The sequence below is a fragment of the Ciona robusta genome, chromosome 1, assembly GCF_009617815.1.
Source record: "Ciona robusta chromosome 1, ASM961781v2".
NCBI classification, from domain to species: Eukaryota; Metazoa; Chordata; class Ascidiacea; order Phlebobranchia; family Cionidae; genus Ciona; species Ciona robusta.
Window position 1 is genome coordinate 5,919,988 of NC_143235.1, and position 15,314 is coordinate 5,935,301.

At 39.8% G+C, this 15,314-nt stretch overlaps 1 protein-coding gene across 6 annotated transcripts in view; it reads left to right on the forward strand.

Moving 5' to 3' along the window:
- Positions 1-9,415, forward strand: part of LOC149741809 (uncharacterized) — a 37,584-nt gene extending 28,169 nt beyond the window's left edge. For 3 of the 6 annotated variants that reach the window (XM_089876874.1, XM_089876900.1, XM_089876907.1), the window contains 4 exons: positions 12-130; positions 411-498; positions 1,284-6,545; positions 7,411-9,415. In XM_089876874.1, the coding sequence (XP_089733000.1) occupies positions 12-130; positions 411-498; positions 1,284-1,432 (356 nt within the window). In that variant the 3' untranslated portion in view covers positions 1,433-6,545; positions 7,411-9,415. The remainder of the gene's footprint in view (positions 1-11; positions 131-410; positions 499-1,283; positions 6,546-7,410) is intronic. The other 3 variants (XM_089876892.1, XM_089876885.1, XM_089876881.1) reach the window with 3 other exon arrangements.
- Positions 9,416-15,314: the final 5,899 nt, after the last annotated feature.

A 15,314-nucleotide genomic window follows, 5' to 3' on the forward strand; every position in this document is an offset into this window, starting at 1 on the left:
ATTAAATATAGAAAAACAAGCTAAGTTTGAGGAAACTGCAATTGTGAAACTATCTGACACTGCTGAAGTACAAAAAGTAGAGAGATCAGAGCAATTGGAAAAGCAGCTTCAACAAGCTAAGACAGAAGTGGTATGATATGTACAGGCCTTCGACTTCATTCATATCATATTAGTCTATTTGAGTTGCATAAAAAACTGTTGAGATAAGCTATTTTCACATTTTGCTTCTATGATTAATTAACAGTTTGCTTAGTTAGTGTTTGGGCAATTTTTCAGGATTGATTTAATTCATAATGATCAGTTAAAAAGTGTATTTATAACCCCTGGAGACCAGGCCAATTAAGTGGCTTGCCCAAATAGCTTAAACCTTGAAATGTTAAATTACATATGATCCGAACAATGTTACATAGGTGGGTGAAACTAATACTGAACTTTCACAAGCAACACAACTGACACTAGAAGAGCTTGCTCCAGCACCAACCAGCAATCAAATATTTGGTTTGTAAATATTCTTGATCCATTATTTGTCCCTGTAAAGTTTGATATCTCGAGGTATTTCTCGAATGTCCTATTTACCTCATGTCTATTTAGAAGTTTTTAAAATGTAAAATTTTGTGATTCATACCACTATTAATTTGAGCATCCCTATGGAGTGTATAACTGTTAAAGTGCGTAAACACTCCCCACCTTACTTTTATTTTTTGTGGTAAATTCAAAAAACGACCGTTTTATTGATTCCAAACATACTTTTCTCATTAAAATTGGTCCAGTATAAGCGTAGATATTCGTCCTCAAACAGTGATCTCTAGCGCTATCCTTTTTTTACTATGAGCTCCGTGATTGTGATGTAGGAACGTACTAGTCACGTGACTGATTCATTCGTAATAGGGAAACTTGCATTTTTTTGTTCACTCGTTTTTCGCTGAAAACACTGCCTCTCGCCTTTCTGAATGAGAGCGGCCACGCTTCAACATATTTGTGACGTGTTTTGTCACGTGGGTAGTACATTTCTCAATTTTTTCACCACGCAACTTTCAAATCAATTTTATGAACTTCACGGTGTTTGAGCTGGAATATCTTTGGTTATACAGAACCGATTAAAACAAGTAAGGTGTTGTTTGAATTAGAAAAACACATTCTATCTATTTAAGCAATGTACATTTGAGTGTGATTAGGCCATTTAAGTGCCTTGTCTGAGACACTTATATATATGAGAATAAGTTTATCAGCTATTTAAATAATAATCTGAATTTACTGATTATAATACTCAGTTCTGTTATCAGGTGATCTTGATTCAATTATGGTAGAGTACGAACGCCAACAGCAAGAGATTCAACAGCATAACAAAACAGAAAAAGCTCGACAGGAAGCAGATCTTATGGAGAAAGTAAGGCGAAGAAGATCAAGAAAGATGAGGGCGATGCAACCCTAGATGATAATATTGAAATATTTACTTTTTTAAATGGTAAAATGCCTATTTTCTGTACATCTAAGTGACCTTAATAATTCTACTGAAGAAAATATGTATATGTGCTTGGGTGAATATTATCATGATTATTATTTATTACTTGATTTAATGATTAAACACCTACATTTTTATTATTATTTGTAGTTTGCACTAGCATTGAGTTTTTAAGTGGTTTTATAAATGTTTCTAATTTTAACGTGACATAGTGTTTTCTTGTTACAGTATTATCTTCCCACTTTGCGTTTACCTAAAATTTGTGGCTTCCCATTATTATGCGTAGGTTTAAACGCGCGTCATTAAAGGGGAATACCAACGCAAAATCAAAATTTGTGTATTGATAGACATGCTCAAATGTGATTTAAAGCTACCATCAAAGTTTTAAAGCACAAAACAGCTTTTAAAAAAATGAGTTTTAAAACAGCAAACTCGACCGCTGGATTAAAAAATTGGGCCGGGGCGCAATGGATGGGATTTACAATAATAAATAATTTCACTTAAATTTGATCGTTTCTAGTTTCCCAGATGCTAAAGAAAATTCAAATTTTAATTCTGATTTGGTATAATAAATGCTTCTCCTATACAAAAAAGATTGTAAAACATAGACTTTGTTTTTATTTTCAATTGAACATAGTTACATAATACGCTGACTCAGCATTTATTAGTCAATTTTTAGCACGTTTTTATGTTAAACCTGAGTTTTTTTATTTTTCTATAATTACGCCATTTTTTGTGTTTAACATTAGGTTAAAAAATATACTGAGTCAGATTAGTCTAAGACGTACATAGGTTCAATTTTTTTACCCGAACGGGTTTTTTCATGCAAATGTTTTAGAAGCCGTATCGATTTGGCAAACTTTGATCGTACCTTTTGGTTACATTTGAGCATATCTATCCATATACACGAATTTTCATTTTTCGTTGGTAGCCCCTTTAACATTATTGTGTTTTCTAGTATTATATTTCCGACTCATTTTAATCTTGTTGGTTTGCAACGTTTATTATTAGTTGTATAAAGAGTATAGTTCCGCTTCGACAATTTGTTCAACTAAAAGCGTTTCTAGTTGCATTCATTCAGGGTGGGGGAAAAGAGACGTATTGGGGTTAAGCCAGATATTTTTAAATTCCTTTTTACGGTTCCCTATTTAATAATAAACAAAAAAAGTTATAGGGTATGAATGAATGTAACCTATTTTATCCTCGTGTGGCTGAAAAACGACAATCATTCGGGTTTGACACTCGCGCCAGCTTACGAGTTACCATGTATAGTAGGGTGGGGAAGATGGGACACTTTGTCAGACGAGACTTTTTTTCTAATTTTCTTTTTATGGACCCCTATTTAATGACAATTAGGAAAATAAGGTTACAGAATTATTCGACAGTATAAGCACGACTTTATAAAACGACCGTCAAAGCTGATTACTGTTTTTAAATATTAAAAAAATATGTAAAATAGAAACAGTATACTTTGAACAGGTAAAAAAATGCGAAACAGTAAGGTGCTATTTTTTCTTGCTCGCTTAATTATAGTGAAGCCGATGAATTTCTTTATTTTGCGTGAGCGAACGGTTAAACTAGTTTCATAGCTTGATAAAACAACCTTGTATATTTTGTACAGTTTGATTTTATCTCATAAAAATAGTTTTAGTTTTGTAAAAAAACACTGAGATATAAGCATGAAGAAAATAGGCAGGGGTCAATATGACTTTAATTTGAGTTAAAAACAACAAAAAAATATCGGTTTAACGTTATATATATGAAGTTTACATGGCAAATAAACTAGCACAGCCTGTTAAACTCGGTAGGTTAACTACAAGTTGCAGAATACTGCTAATGTAAATATAGTTTAATTTAGAGTTGCTTTTAATTTAATAATTAATAATAAAAAAGTTTTTAATTTAGAGTTGCTTTTAATTTAATAATTTATATACCTCAGGGGTTATTCAACTATAAGATTCTGACATAATAAAAATGTAATATTTTAAAAATATATTCGAAATTTGGTCATTTGCACATGGTGACAATTTATGAGAAGTGGCTTGTGCCAAAAACAGAGTAGTAATGCCCAATTTGTAGCAAAAATAAAAGCTTTATCAACAGTTATAATCTATAACCTTTTATTACAAGTTCATATCACAGAAATAAAAAAGAACAGAACGCGCAACTGCCCAAAACCGTGATATATTCCTTTTTCTATTCACGTGACCGCCAACTCCGTCCCTATTTCGCTTGGTCTCTATTGTAAAAGATAGGCGCATGGTATTTTTAGGAGGTTTTAGCTGTTTATTTAAGAAACTACACCAACTATTTAAGTTTATTAGGCCAGGTTAGTTATTTGGTAGGTTAACGCTTACAGTTTACCACTTTTCAGGAAATTTAATTATTTAATAATTTTAATTCAAAACCTTCAAACAAACGGTTTGTTAGAAATTTATACATATTAGAAATAGTTGTTTTGCCCTATAACTTTAGATTAAGTCAAAAAACGAAGAGAAACTACATAAAACGCCCTCGACTACAATCGTAAATGGGAACGAGTCGTGAAAAAGAGAGACTGTATCGTGCTCTTGTTACAATGTCTTCGCTCGTACTCTTTTAAAAACTCGCCCTATGTGCCTTGAGCCGTATGCGCTCCTCCTGCTCCTGCCCCCTCAAATTCCCTCCCACGCTAATTACTTTCTTAGTCTCTAACGCAGTGACCTAGAGACGGGCGTGGTCTAAGTGAAACGCCAGTATACGTACTGTGTCATGTTAAGAGTCGGACGTTCCTTGTTTTTATATGCAGATTTATATTACATTACGATTTTATCTGACCACGGGTGTTTTACGAACCTGAAGACTAGACAGAAGTGTAAAAAATTGGCGATCCGGCCAGGACCCGTGAATTAACAGTTTTAGAACGATTTTACAATTTTAGTGACGGATTATGATGAATTTCTTTCACCCACCACCGAGACAGACTGCCAACCTTCATCAGATAGACGCGTAAGCAGTGGCGACCTCGAAAATCTCAAAGAGAGACCTCAAGCGAGAAATCGAAGGTTTGCGCAATCCGTTCATTGGTCGGCAAGCTTGTTGGTTTCGGCGAACGCAGGCCGTTAGAACACGTGGAACGGGCGTTTTATCGCTGTGGTGAGGTGGGGCGTTTTAGTCGCAATTGCCCTTCAAGACAAGGCCGTGTAGAGTCATTTCAACAGACATCGTACAATAACCGACGTATAGAAGAGACGATTGCCCTCCTGCGCATCGCCTTTGTACTATGGCAAAAGATCGTCACCGTTACGCATGTATTTGCATTGATGGAAGCCCAGTCTACGCACTAGTTGATACCGGTGCATCCATAAAGTTACATCATAAGACTTTTTTATGCATCGCACTAATCAGCCCACATTGGATGTATGCGTCGGAGAAAGGTTCATTGGAGCTGGCTGATGGCCAATCACGATGGCAGGAATTGCCGTCATAAACGTTCGTGTTGCCAAGATAGAAAAAATGACAAAGGTCTACGTTGCCAATGACTTGACAGAAGACGTCATTCTTTTTATGGACTTTTTGGAGGATAATCAATGCATCGTTGATTACGAAGCTATGACGTTGTCAGCAGGAGGTGGTGTGGTTTCCCTGGAACATAACCAAGGTACGGTTTACGACTGTAACGTTTGTTTGCTGGAAACACTTAAAATACACGCCAACACTCAAGTCTCGCTTCCATGCAAAATTAACTCAATATCTAACTTTGAACAAAACGATGTATTTATTGAAAGATGCCCTTCCTTTTTCCAAAAATACGAAGTACTAACCGCGGTATGCGTATCCAGGGCTATTGCCAATGTGGTGGGAGTAAGATTAGCGTCGCATGTCGGAACACCAAAAGAAGGAAGTGAGTAATTTGGATGATGAAATGCATGAAAATGGTATAATTAACGAATCTAACTCACCATGGTCCAGCCCTGTAGCTGTAGTACTGGTGCGAAAGAAAGACGGGAGCACCCGATTTTGTGTCGACTACAGGGCATTGAATGACACAACAAAAAAACACAGCTATCCTCTACCTAGAGTGGACGACAGCCTTGACCAGAATTCAGGATACAAGTACTTCTCAACGTTAGACCTAAGAGCGGGATATTGGCAGGTACCAATGAGTGAATCTGACGAAGAGAAAACCGCATTCGCGTGTCATAAAGGTTTATACCATTTTAACGTTATGCCTTTTGGATTAGCCAATGCCCCGACAACCTTTCAACACCTCATGCGTATCGTTTTAAACGGCATTGAATGGAACGGTGCCTTGGCGTATCTCGATGATGTCATTATATATGCTCGATCGTTTCAGGACCACCTTCGAAGTTTAGATTCACCACCAAATAGGCAAATAACATTTTATCAACCAAGCACCTCATCCACAACTCATTGATTAACATTGCTGCATCTTTTGTACATATCTTTCTTTCTACGTTTATTTTTTCTCGTATTCATTCTTATAATGAATTTCTTGTGTATTACAGTAATGCACTCCTTCTGCAATTTACAAGTGTGCCCCTGAAACTGTTCACTGTGAACTATTGGTGGAATTTCTTTTTGGGGGTTTTGTTTTTCCATCAGGGCCCAATCTTTGGGTCAATTCTCTTTAAAGCCGACTCCCCCCATTGTACGGGTCGTCTCTTTACGCACACTTTTGTTTCTATTAGAAGTTTAACTTAATTAAAATAAATGGCTCGTTTGTCCGTTAGGTGTAGCGTCCACGCTTATTTTCTTCCAACTAAATGTAAATATGTTTTTAACTGTAAGCGAGTTTTAACAACTGTTGTTTTGTCGCTATATCCTGTCTTTTCGTTTGAAACATTTCTAAATCTTCGCTACTGTAATCGAAGAGACAAATAAAAGTTATTATTATTATATTATAGATCTAGTACTGGCTTGTCTCGTTGCAAGTGGTCTGAAGTTAAAACCGTCGAAATGCGAACTTTTTAAGAAGAAGGTGAAGTTCCTTGGACATATTGTGTCAAGTGAGGGAGTAGCGTGCGATCCCGAGAAAATCAGCTGCGTGTCAACCTGGCCCGTACCAACATCGGTGAAGGAAGTAAGACAATTTCTTGGTTTAGCTTCCTATTATCGAAAATTTGTTCGTAACTTTGCACAAATGGCGGGCCCATTGTACGACATGACAAAGATTCAGAACAAAAAGTTCAATTGGGATGAATTAAAAATGGCTTCCTTTTTCAATCTAAAGAATGCCCTTACATCTGCCCCTGTCATCGCGTATCCAAATCCCAGTAAACAATTTTTAATTGATACCGATGCCTCAAACCTGGCAATCGGTGCTGTGCTGTCACAACTTGTAGATGGTGATGAACACCCAGTAGCATACACAAGCCGTTCTCTAACTAAACTAGAGCGTAATTACTCAACAACAAGAAAAGAACTGCTGGCTGTAGTATATGCGGTCAAAAAAATTAGATGTTACCTTGACAAGCCATTTTTGCTTCGAACCGACCACGCGCATCGCTACGGTGGACTGCTAAAGACACTTACGGACAGTGCGCAAGATGGTTTGAAATCCTAGCGCATTTTGACTTTAAACGTATACACAGAGCTGGTGCCAAACACTTAAATGCAGATGCGCTCAGTCGCCGACCAGCAACCACTATTGATTCAGAGGTGGTTGAAAATTTCGGATTTCCATTTAAAATTGACGAAAAGTATCTACCAACAACAAAACAGCAACGAACTGTTTGCGCCATTGATTTGCGTGAATGTCTTGGTTGGTCCAACAAAGACATTTACAAAGCACAAATGGCTGACCAAAATCTGTCAATCATAATGTCCTGGGTTAACAATGGTTGCAGACCTGAATTTAAAAAAGTTAAAAACTTATCTAGTGAAACAAAATATTATTGGGCAATCTTTGGGGAACTTTTAATTTATGATAAATGTTTATATCGCAGATGTGAAGACACAATTGACACGACGAGACTGCAGGTTCTGGTACCCGAGCCAATGCGACCAGCAATAATGCAATTCATGCACGACAACGCCCATGGGGGAGGTCACCTGACAAAAGAAAGGACAACCTGCCGAGTCGCTGAACGATTCTTTTGGCTGAAGTGGAGACGTGATGTCTTAATCTATTGTGATAAATGCGCAACGTGCGAAAGACGTAAACTGCCTCCCAAGACTCCTAGGGCTCCACTTGAACCATCCACAGAACTCGTAACCCATGCAACGAATTGAGATCGATATCCTTGGAGGACTTCCGATGGCGCAATCTGCTAATCGCTATATACTTGTAGCATGTGACATATATACAAAGTTTATGCAGGCATGACCCAGTTACTTGGATGCAAGAAAAGCCGCACTTCCAGCTATCATCCTTCTGGGAATGGCGGAGTAGAAAGAAATAATCGAACGATTATTTCTATGCTACAAAACTATGTTCAGAACGACCCGCACCTGTGGGATGAAGCACTATCGTCGATATGCGCAACTTACAATACGAGTCGTCACGAAGAAACCGGCGTTTTACCGCACTTCCTTTTAACAGGTAGAGATCTACGGCTACCAGTCGACCTGATGAAAGGGAGTCCATCATTTATGCCAACGACCACACTAATGTCCGAATTACAAGACAGAATGATCCTAGTGCACGAGGTGGTACCATGGCCTACTCAATACACGGCCTAGGAATACACCGAAACTGCTCAGAAAAAAAGAGGCCTATTTACGCGAATAATGCCCATTATAATACATTGTTACGTCACGGTTTTATGAATGGATTTCCTTCATTTTGAATGCAGTTTGCAGTTGTTGGTAGGTTCAATACCAGTTCTAGGTTGTTTTAACTTACAGTTTATCACAGAACGTGTCGCAGGGATATTTTCTTGTTTAGTTAAAATTATACCAGACATATAAAGCAGGGCAAAAGGTTTATTAGTATATAAATATCAGTTTATTAAGCATAAAGAGAGACGAGCAATCAGATTCAGTTTACCAACACAGAAAACCTACGTTTTGATTATATTTAATTTAGTAGACAGGCATTTGGCAAGTTTTATAATGCAGCACACCTTTATAATTTTATTTAGATTAAATTCTAAGCCACCAGAATTATTAAGCAAGCTATTTAAGCGTGGTCAATAGGTGTTCCGTAGTTGGATAAAAATATTTGGATAAGGGTACTGTTACGTTGTGGGTATGAGGGCTTTGAGCCCACATACGCTTATTTACTTTTATGTTGTGTGTGCTTTTAGGTTTGCATTATTTCAGTCTTTGTTGTGTGCGATGTTTAATTTGTCGATTTCATTGTCTATTTTTATTGGTTTTCCTTATCACTGTTTCACTTTTGTTCACTGTTGTCACGCTTGTTTTCTTTGATTTTTCCCACGTTTTAAGTCTCGGCGTTTCTGTGCCGTTGGGCTGATTGAAGTGATTTGCGCGTTTTCTATTTCTCGTTTCGATTCGCTTGTTGGAGTAGTTTTCGTTGTATCGTGCTGTTGAAAGGTTGTGTAATTGTATTAGAGATTGTGCGAAGTGTCATTTGAGTCGTTTTACAAAATACAGTTGTTCTCAGTAGTATCATTGTACCTGTGTATGCTAACTTGTTTATCGGTCATTGCCACTTTTATATTTTAGAACGTCTGTTTTTATATTTGCTTTTATTAAAACGATATATGATTTTATACAGTTGTTTCAGTTTAGAGCAGACTACGACAGGCAGGCCCCGCGATTGGCCGTTAGGGCAACGTCCCGGACCAAATACCTCAAACACGTAACAAAAACTTGGCGATCCTGCCAGGACGTTGCAATCGTTAGATCCGCCGTCTGTAGTCTGCTTACAACGAGAACTCGATCAGTTTGTAACCGTCTATTGTTAAACTAGTATGGCTTTTAATGTTTTTATTTCACCACCTACGTTTTCCCCTGATTGTGATTTGGGAAATTTTATAAAACTGTTCGATTCCTATTGCGAAAGTGTCAAAGCTTCAGATGATGTAAAACGGCACATGTTTATCACCGCTATCAGTCAAGACTTACGATGGCAACTTCAAGGAAAAGATCCTTGCATATTCAATCTATCGTATAAGACTTTGACAGAACGTGCACTTGGTTTGAACAACAACAAAGTTCATCGGGAACAGCTAAGAGGAGAACTGTTGAAACGCCGACAACTACCAAGAGAAACCACCCGTGAGTTTGCTTTTGCTGTTAAAAGTCTTGGTGATCGTGCTTATCCAGACGTTGATAACGAAGCAGCAATACGCAACGAAGTCACATACTTGGTATTCACTTGTGGCTTGGTGGATCGTGACTTTGCAAAAACCATTCCAAGTAAATTGGATTACTCGCGAGATTTTTGGGCCGCTGTTCAATTGGCAATTAACACGAATACTACAGGCAGTCTAGAGATAGCGCCGGTTGACTCGTTACGTGCTCGAGGCTCAGACGTGGTGAACGTCGGTAGCACCAATCAAATCGCCGAAAGCTTAAAAGCAGTACAACAAAGCATCGAAGGTCTACAACGTATGATGTCACATAAACCTGAGATTCAACAGCGACAATGGCCGGATTCACAAACCCGCGAGCCATACCGAACTCCTAATGCTGCGAACTTGGTACATCGGAACCGTGAGTGTTACAGATGTGGAAAGTTAGGACATATACGTCGATTCTGCAATAATGTTCGGCAAGTAAGCAGACCTGATATTAAGATTAACGATGCATACATAAAAAATACAAATGTACAAAGTAAAAATGCCTTTTTTAGGAAGGAAATCCATTCGCGACCTCCGTATATCCCGCGGAGCAACACTGAAACTGTATCTAATGAACGCATAGAAAAAGTAGGCTGCCTAAAAGCTGCAAAACTTCACCGCTTTGCTAACGTCGTTGTTAACGGGACTGTAGTTTCTGCTCTCGTGGATTCTGGGTCCACAATTACTCTTTTACGAGCAGATGTGCTGCGCATACTTTATTTGTAAACAAAAAGTTAGACGCAGTTCCGCGTCATATGCGCTTTGTAGGTCCAAGCGACGAATCAGTGACAATGTTGGGTGTTACCAGAATCCCACTTTCAGTGGGCGGACTCAAAACGAATATCGAAGTTTTTGTGTCGCCAGAAATTGCTCATAAGATGATACTGGGCCTTGATTTTTTAGAAAATAATCACTGTAAATTGTGTTACAGCTCGAACTTGATGTCAGTTGGTGAATCCACCGTGCCTCTTTTGAGCAAACCTTTTATCCCTGAACGACAAGAAGTTTACGTTACCGAATCAATAGATCTCCCATCCATGACTGAAATCATCATTAATGGTACACTGGAACATCATCACAACAATGACGGTTGGCCAGATTTTCCTGTTTTGGTTGAACGTAACGAAGACTTTGGTACAAGGTATAGTTTGCTCACTGCTAATTGTATAGTCACTGCCAAATCCGGAATTGTTCCCGTACGGATAGCTTTACCGATGACCACATTAACATACCCAGTGGTGTTCGAATTGCCGCTGCTTTACCATTATCGGCCTTTGGTAAAAGTGATTGTTACCTGCCTGAAACATGCGTTGCCTTAAACGTTCCAGGCCCCGCATCTAATTCAACCCGCAAGTTAAAGCACAGTATATGCACCCTTAGCAAATCATCCGGCGGTAATGCCAAATTTGAGGCTATAAGAGATGGTGTAAAACTAGGTGATAAACTGAAGCAACATCAGAAAGATCAGGTGTGGAACCTATTGCGAAGTCACGAACGAGCCTTTTCTACATCATCAAACGATTTGGGTCAGACAAGTCTAATGAAACACGACATCGACACAGGTGATGCCAACCCGATACGTCTCCCTCCTCGGCGTACCTCCTACCATGCAAGGCAACAAATCGAAAACATAATCACCGAAATGAAAGAACAGAACTTGATTCGCCATTCTACGTCACCATGGTCCAGTCCAATTGTGCTGGTGAAAAAGAAATCTGGTGAGATGCGATTTTGTGTTGATTACAGACGATTAAACGATGTATCCAAAAAGAATAGCTATCCAATACCACGAGTAGATGACAGTCTCGATGAAATGTCTGGTTCCATGTATTTTTCAACCCTAGATCTGAAATCAGGATACTGGCAAATCCCAATGGACCACGAATCACGAGAGAAGACGGCATTTTCAAGTCACGTTGGATTATACGAATTTAATGTCATGCCGATGGGCCTGTCCAACTCAGCTGCAACGTTCCAAAACTTGATGAGAATCGTTTTGAACGGTATAGAATGGAATGGTGCCTTGGCCTACTTGGACGACATAATCGTGTACGGACGAACATTTGACGAACATATTCAGCGTTTAGATGAGGTGCTTGGCCGGATCGAAAAGGCCGGTCTTACATTGAAACCAACGAAGTGTGACCTGTTAAAAAGCGTTGGGTTCTTAGGTCATATCGTTTCAAAAGATGGGATTTGTTGTGATCCTGCAAAGGTTGCGGCGGTCAAAGCGTGGCCTGTACCGAGGAACACCAAACAAGTACGACAATTCGTGGGGCTTACGTCATATTACCGTAAATTCGTTAAAGATTACGCAGCAAAAGCATCACCCCTGCACAAACTAACCGAAAAAGGTTGCAGATTCCAATGGTCCGATGATTGTCAAAAAGCATTCGCCTCCTTGAAAGACGCGTTGACTTGTGCACCGGTACTGCAGTACCCCGACTTTACCAAACATTTTTTTTTAGATACAGACGCCTCGGACACTGCGATCGGTTGCGTTCTGGGTCAAGTTGTAGACGGGAAAGAACATGTCGTCGCCTATGGGAGCCGCACCCTGACGAAGGCCGAAAAACATTATTCTACAACACGCAAAGAACTATTGGCAGTTATATTTTCAACCAAACTGTTTAAATGTTACCTTGCAGGCGCTCATTTTACCCTGAGAACAGACCATGCTTCATTACGTTGGCTGTGGCAATCGCGTGATCTATACGGACAATGTGCTCGCTGGGTTGAACACCTCGCCCAGTTTAATTTCGATCTAATACACAGACCAGGAAGCAAGCACAACAACGCGGATGCTTTAAGTCGGCTGGAGGTTGGCGAGGACTTCCCTTACCCGTTAAAAGATGACAGTGGCAATAATGACAACGATAGCGTACAGATGGAACAGGTGTGTCAGTTGCATTTAACCTCTGCATTAGGTAAAACCACTACAGAGATAGAAAACGCACAACGTTTGGACGATCAGCTCACTCACGTTCTCCCCTGGTTGGACCGTGGTGTACGACCTACCTATAGAAAAGTGAAGAAACTGGGAAAAGAGGCGCTACACTACTGGGCGATATTCTCGAGACTCACAAGCGAAAATGGACTGCTGTACGTCAAGGCTGACAACAATAGCATACCAGGTGCGTTAACATATAAATTAGCGGTTCCTCAAAACTTGAGGCACGAGATCATTGAATCTCTTCACGACCCAGCTCACGGGGGTGGTCATCTAGGCGTCACTAAAACCCTTGGAAAAGTTGTGGAAGGGTTTTATTGGCCACGACAGAAGGAAGATGTTGAAAAGTATTGTAGACAATGTCAATTGTGCGTATTGAACAAAAAGCCTAACAAAACGATACAAGCACCGCTTGTCCCATCCACTGAACTAAAAGCGATGCAAAGGATTGAAATTGATGTACTTGGTCCTTTGCCGGTCACAAGAGCAGGCTATCAGTTCATATTGGTTGCTTGCGATGTTTTCACAAAGTACGTTCGAGCATGGCCCATGCGGCAACAAACTGCTAAAGAGACCGCGAGTTTGTTGTATCACCGTTGGTTCACGGTGCATGGTGTGCCTGAAATCGTCCATTCAGATAGAGGTACTAACTTTGAAAGTAAGCTCTTTCATGAACTGATAGAACTGATGGGAAGCAAGAAAACCAGAAGTACAGCATATCACCCAGCAACTAACGGCGGAGTGGAACGCAACAATCAAACGATCATTAAGATGCTAAGAAATTATATCCAAAAAGTTGAGAGGCATTGGGATGAAGCACTATCTGCCGTCGTTGCATCATACAATAGTAGTAAGCACGAAAGTACAGGCTTTACCCCACATTTTCTTCTTACAGGCAGAACGTTGCGATTACCAACTGATTTGATATGTCCCGAACTGATCAAGTCAAATGTACCAAATCAACTGAATCATCTTGGTGGGTTACAAGACCAACTCCTACTTGCACAGGAAAGACAGATTGAAGGTTCAAAGAACCCGGATGGAACAGCAGTACAATAAAAAGACACATGGTAAATGCATTGAGAACGGAGATATCGTATTGCTGACCAACCCAGCAATACCGACAGGTAAATGTAAAAAAAACTCCAATTTCCTTACAAAGGACCGTATCGCGTATTAGAAAAGAAAGGCCCGGTTAATTATATTATTCAGGACAAAGCCGGCAATAAACAAACGGTCCACTACAACCGCTTGAAGCCGGCCGCAGAGGGGTCAACGTGGCCAGAAGATACAATCGAAGCGCTGAATAACCCCAACGAACAACAGGTGTCGCAACAACCCGTATGCGGGTTTGTTTATACTCCCGACTTAACAGCAACACCACGACGCGACAACGATAATACAACCAATAACGAGAACGCAGAATGCTCCCCTGCGAGCAAAGAAGCGGATGAAAGTACGAACACCGAGGACGAGGCGAGCGGGGAGTCGGCGAGAAAAGAACCAGAAGAAACGACACACACACGAAATGATGTTTCACAGAATGATTTGACACTGCACGAGTTACAGCAAGAAAGGCCAAAACGCAATCGACGAAGGCCTTAGTATTATGTTGAAATTTGTGTCCTCCAGGAGAAGGACGAATGTAGTAAGGGGGGTGTTACGTTGTGGGTATGAGGGCTTTGAGCCCACATACGCTTATTTACTTTTATGTTGTGTGTGCTTTTAGGTTTGCATTATTTCAGTCTTTGTTGTGTGCGATGTTTAATTTGTCGATTTCATTGTCTAGTTTTATTGGTTTTCCTTATCACTGTTTCACTTTTGTTCACTGTTGTCACGCTTGTTTTCTTTGATTTTTCCCACGTTTTAAGTCTCGGCGTTTCTGTGCCGTTGGGCTGATTGAAGTGATTTGCGCGTTTTCTATTTCTCGTTTCGATTCGCTTGTTGGAGTAGTTTTCGTTGTATCGTGCTGTTGAAAGGTTGTGTAATTGTATTAGAGATTGTGCGAAGTGTCATTTGAGTCGTTTTACAAAATACGGTTGTTCTCAGTAGTTTCATTGTACCTGTGTATGCTAACTTGTTTATCGGTCATTGCCACTTTTATATTTTAGAACGTCTGTTTTTATATTTGCTTTTATTAAAACGATATACGATTTTATACAGTTGTTTCAGTTTAGAGCAGACTACGACAGGCAGGCCCCGCGATTGGCCGTTAGGGCAACGTCCCGGACCAAATACCTCAAACACGTAACAGTACCATCTTTGCATGTTATGATCATGAAGAAGTGGCAAGAAGATCTTCAGGAAGGAAGACTAGTCAAATTTAAACAGCGACAAAGGTCTAAAATTAGACACAACACTTAAGTACGAAGGAAGGCTATCGTGAGTTTGTTTGTATTATACAGTCTTAATTTAGAATGTGCTGTATGACCCATTTTTTGACCTGGAGGAAGAGCCTCTGTCCTGCTTTAACAAAAAAAAAACCTCGAGTAGAAAATGGGTTATGAGCAGCAGAACAGATCAAGGCTGTAGGGGCGCCCGCGTCTCGACGTGCCTTAGTCAGTTCAGTTCGATTATCTAGACGAGGTGCGCCAGTTAAACACCTTGTTGCGAGTCGCGGCTGTCCTACGCGCAGTATCCTACTCTCGGA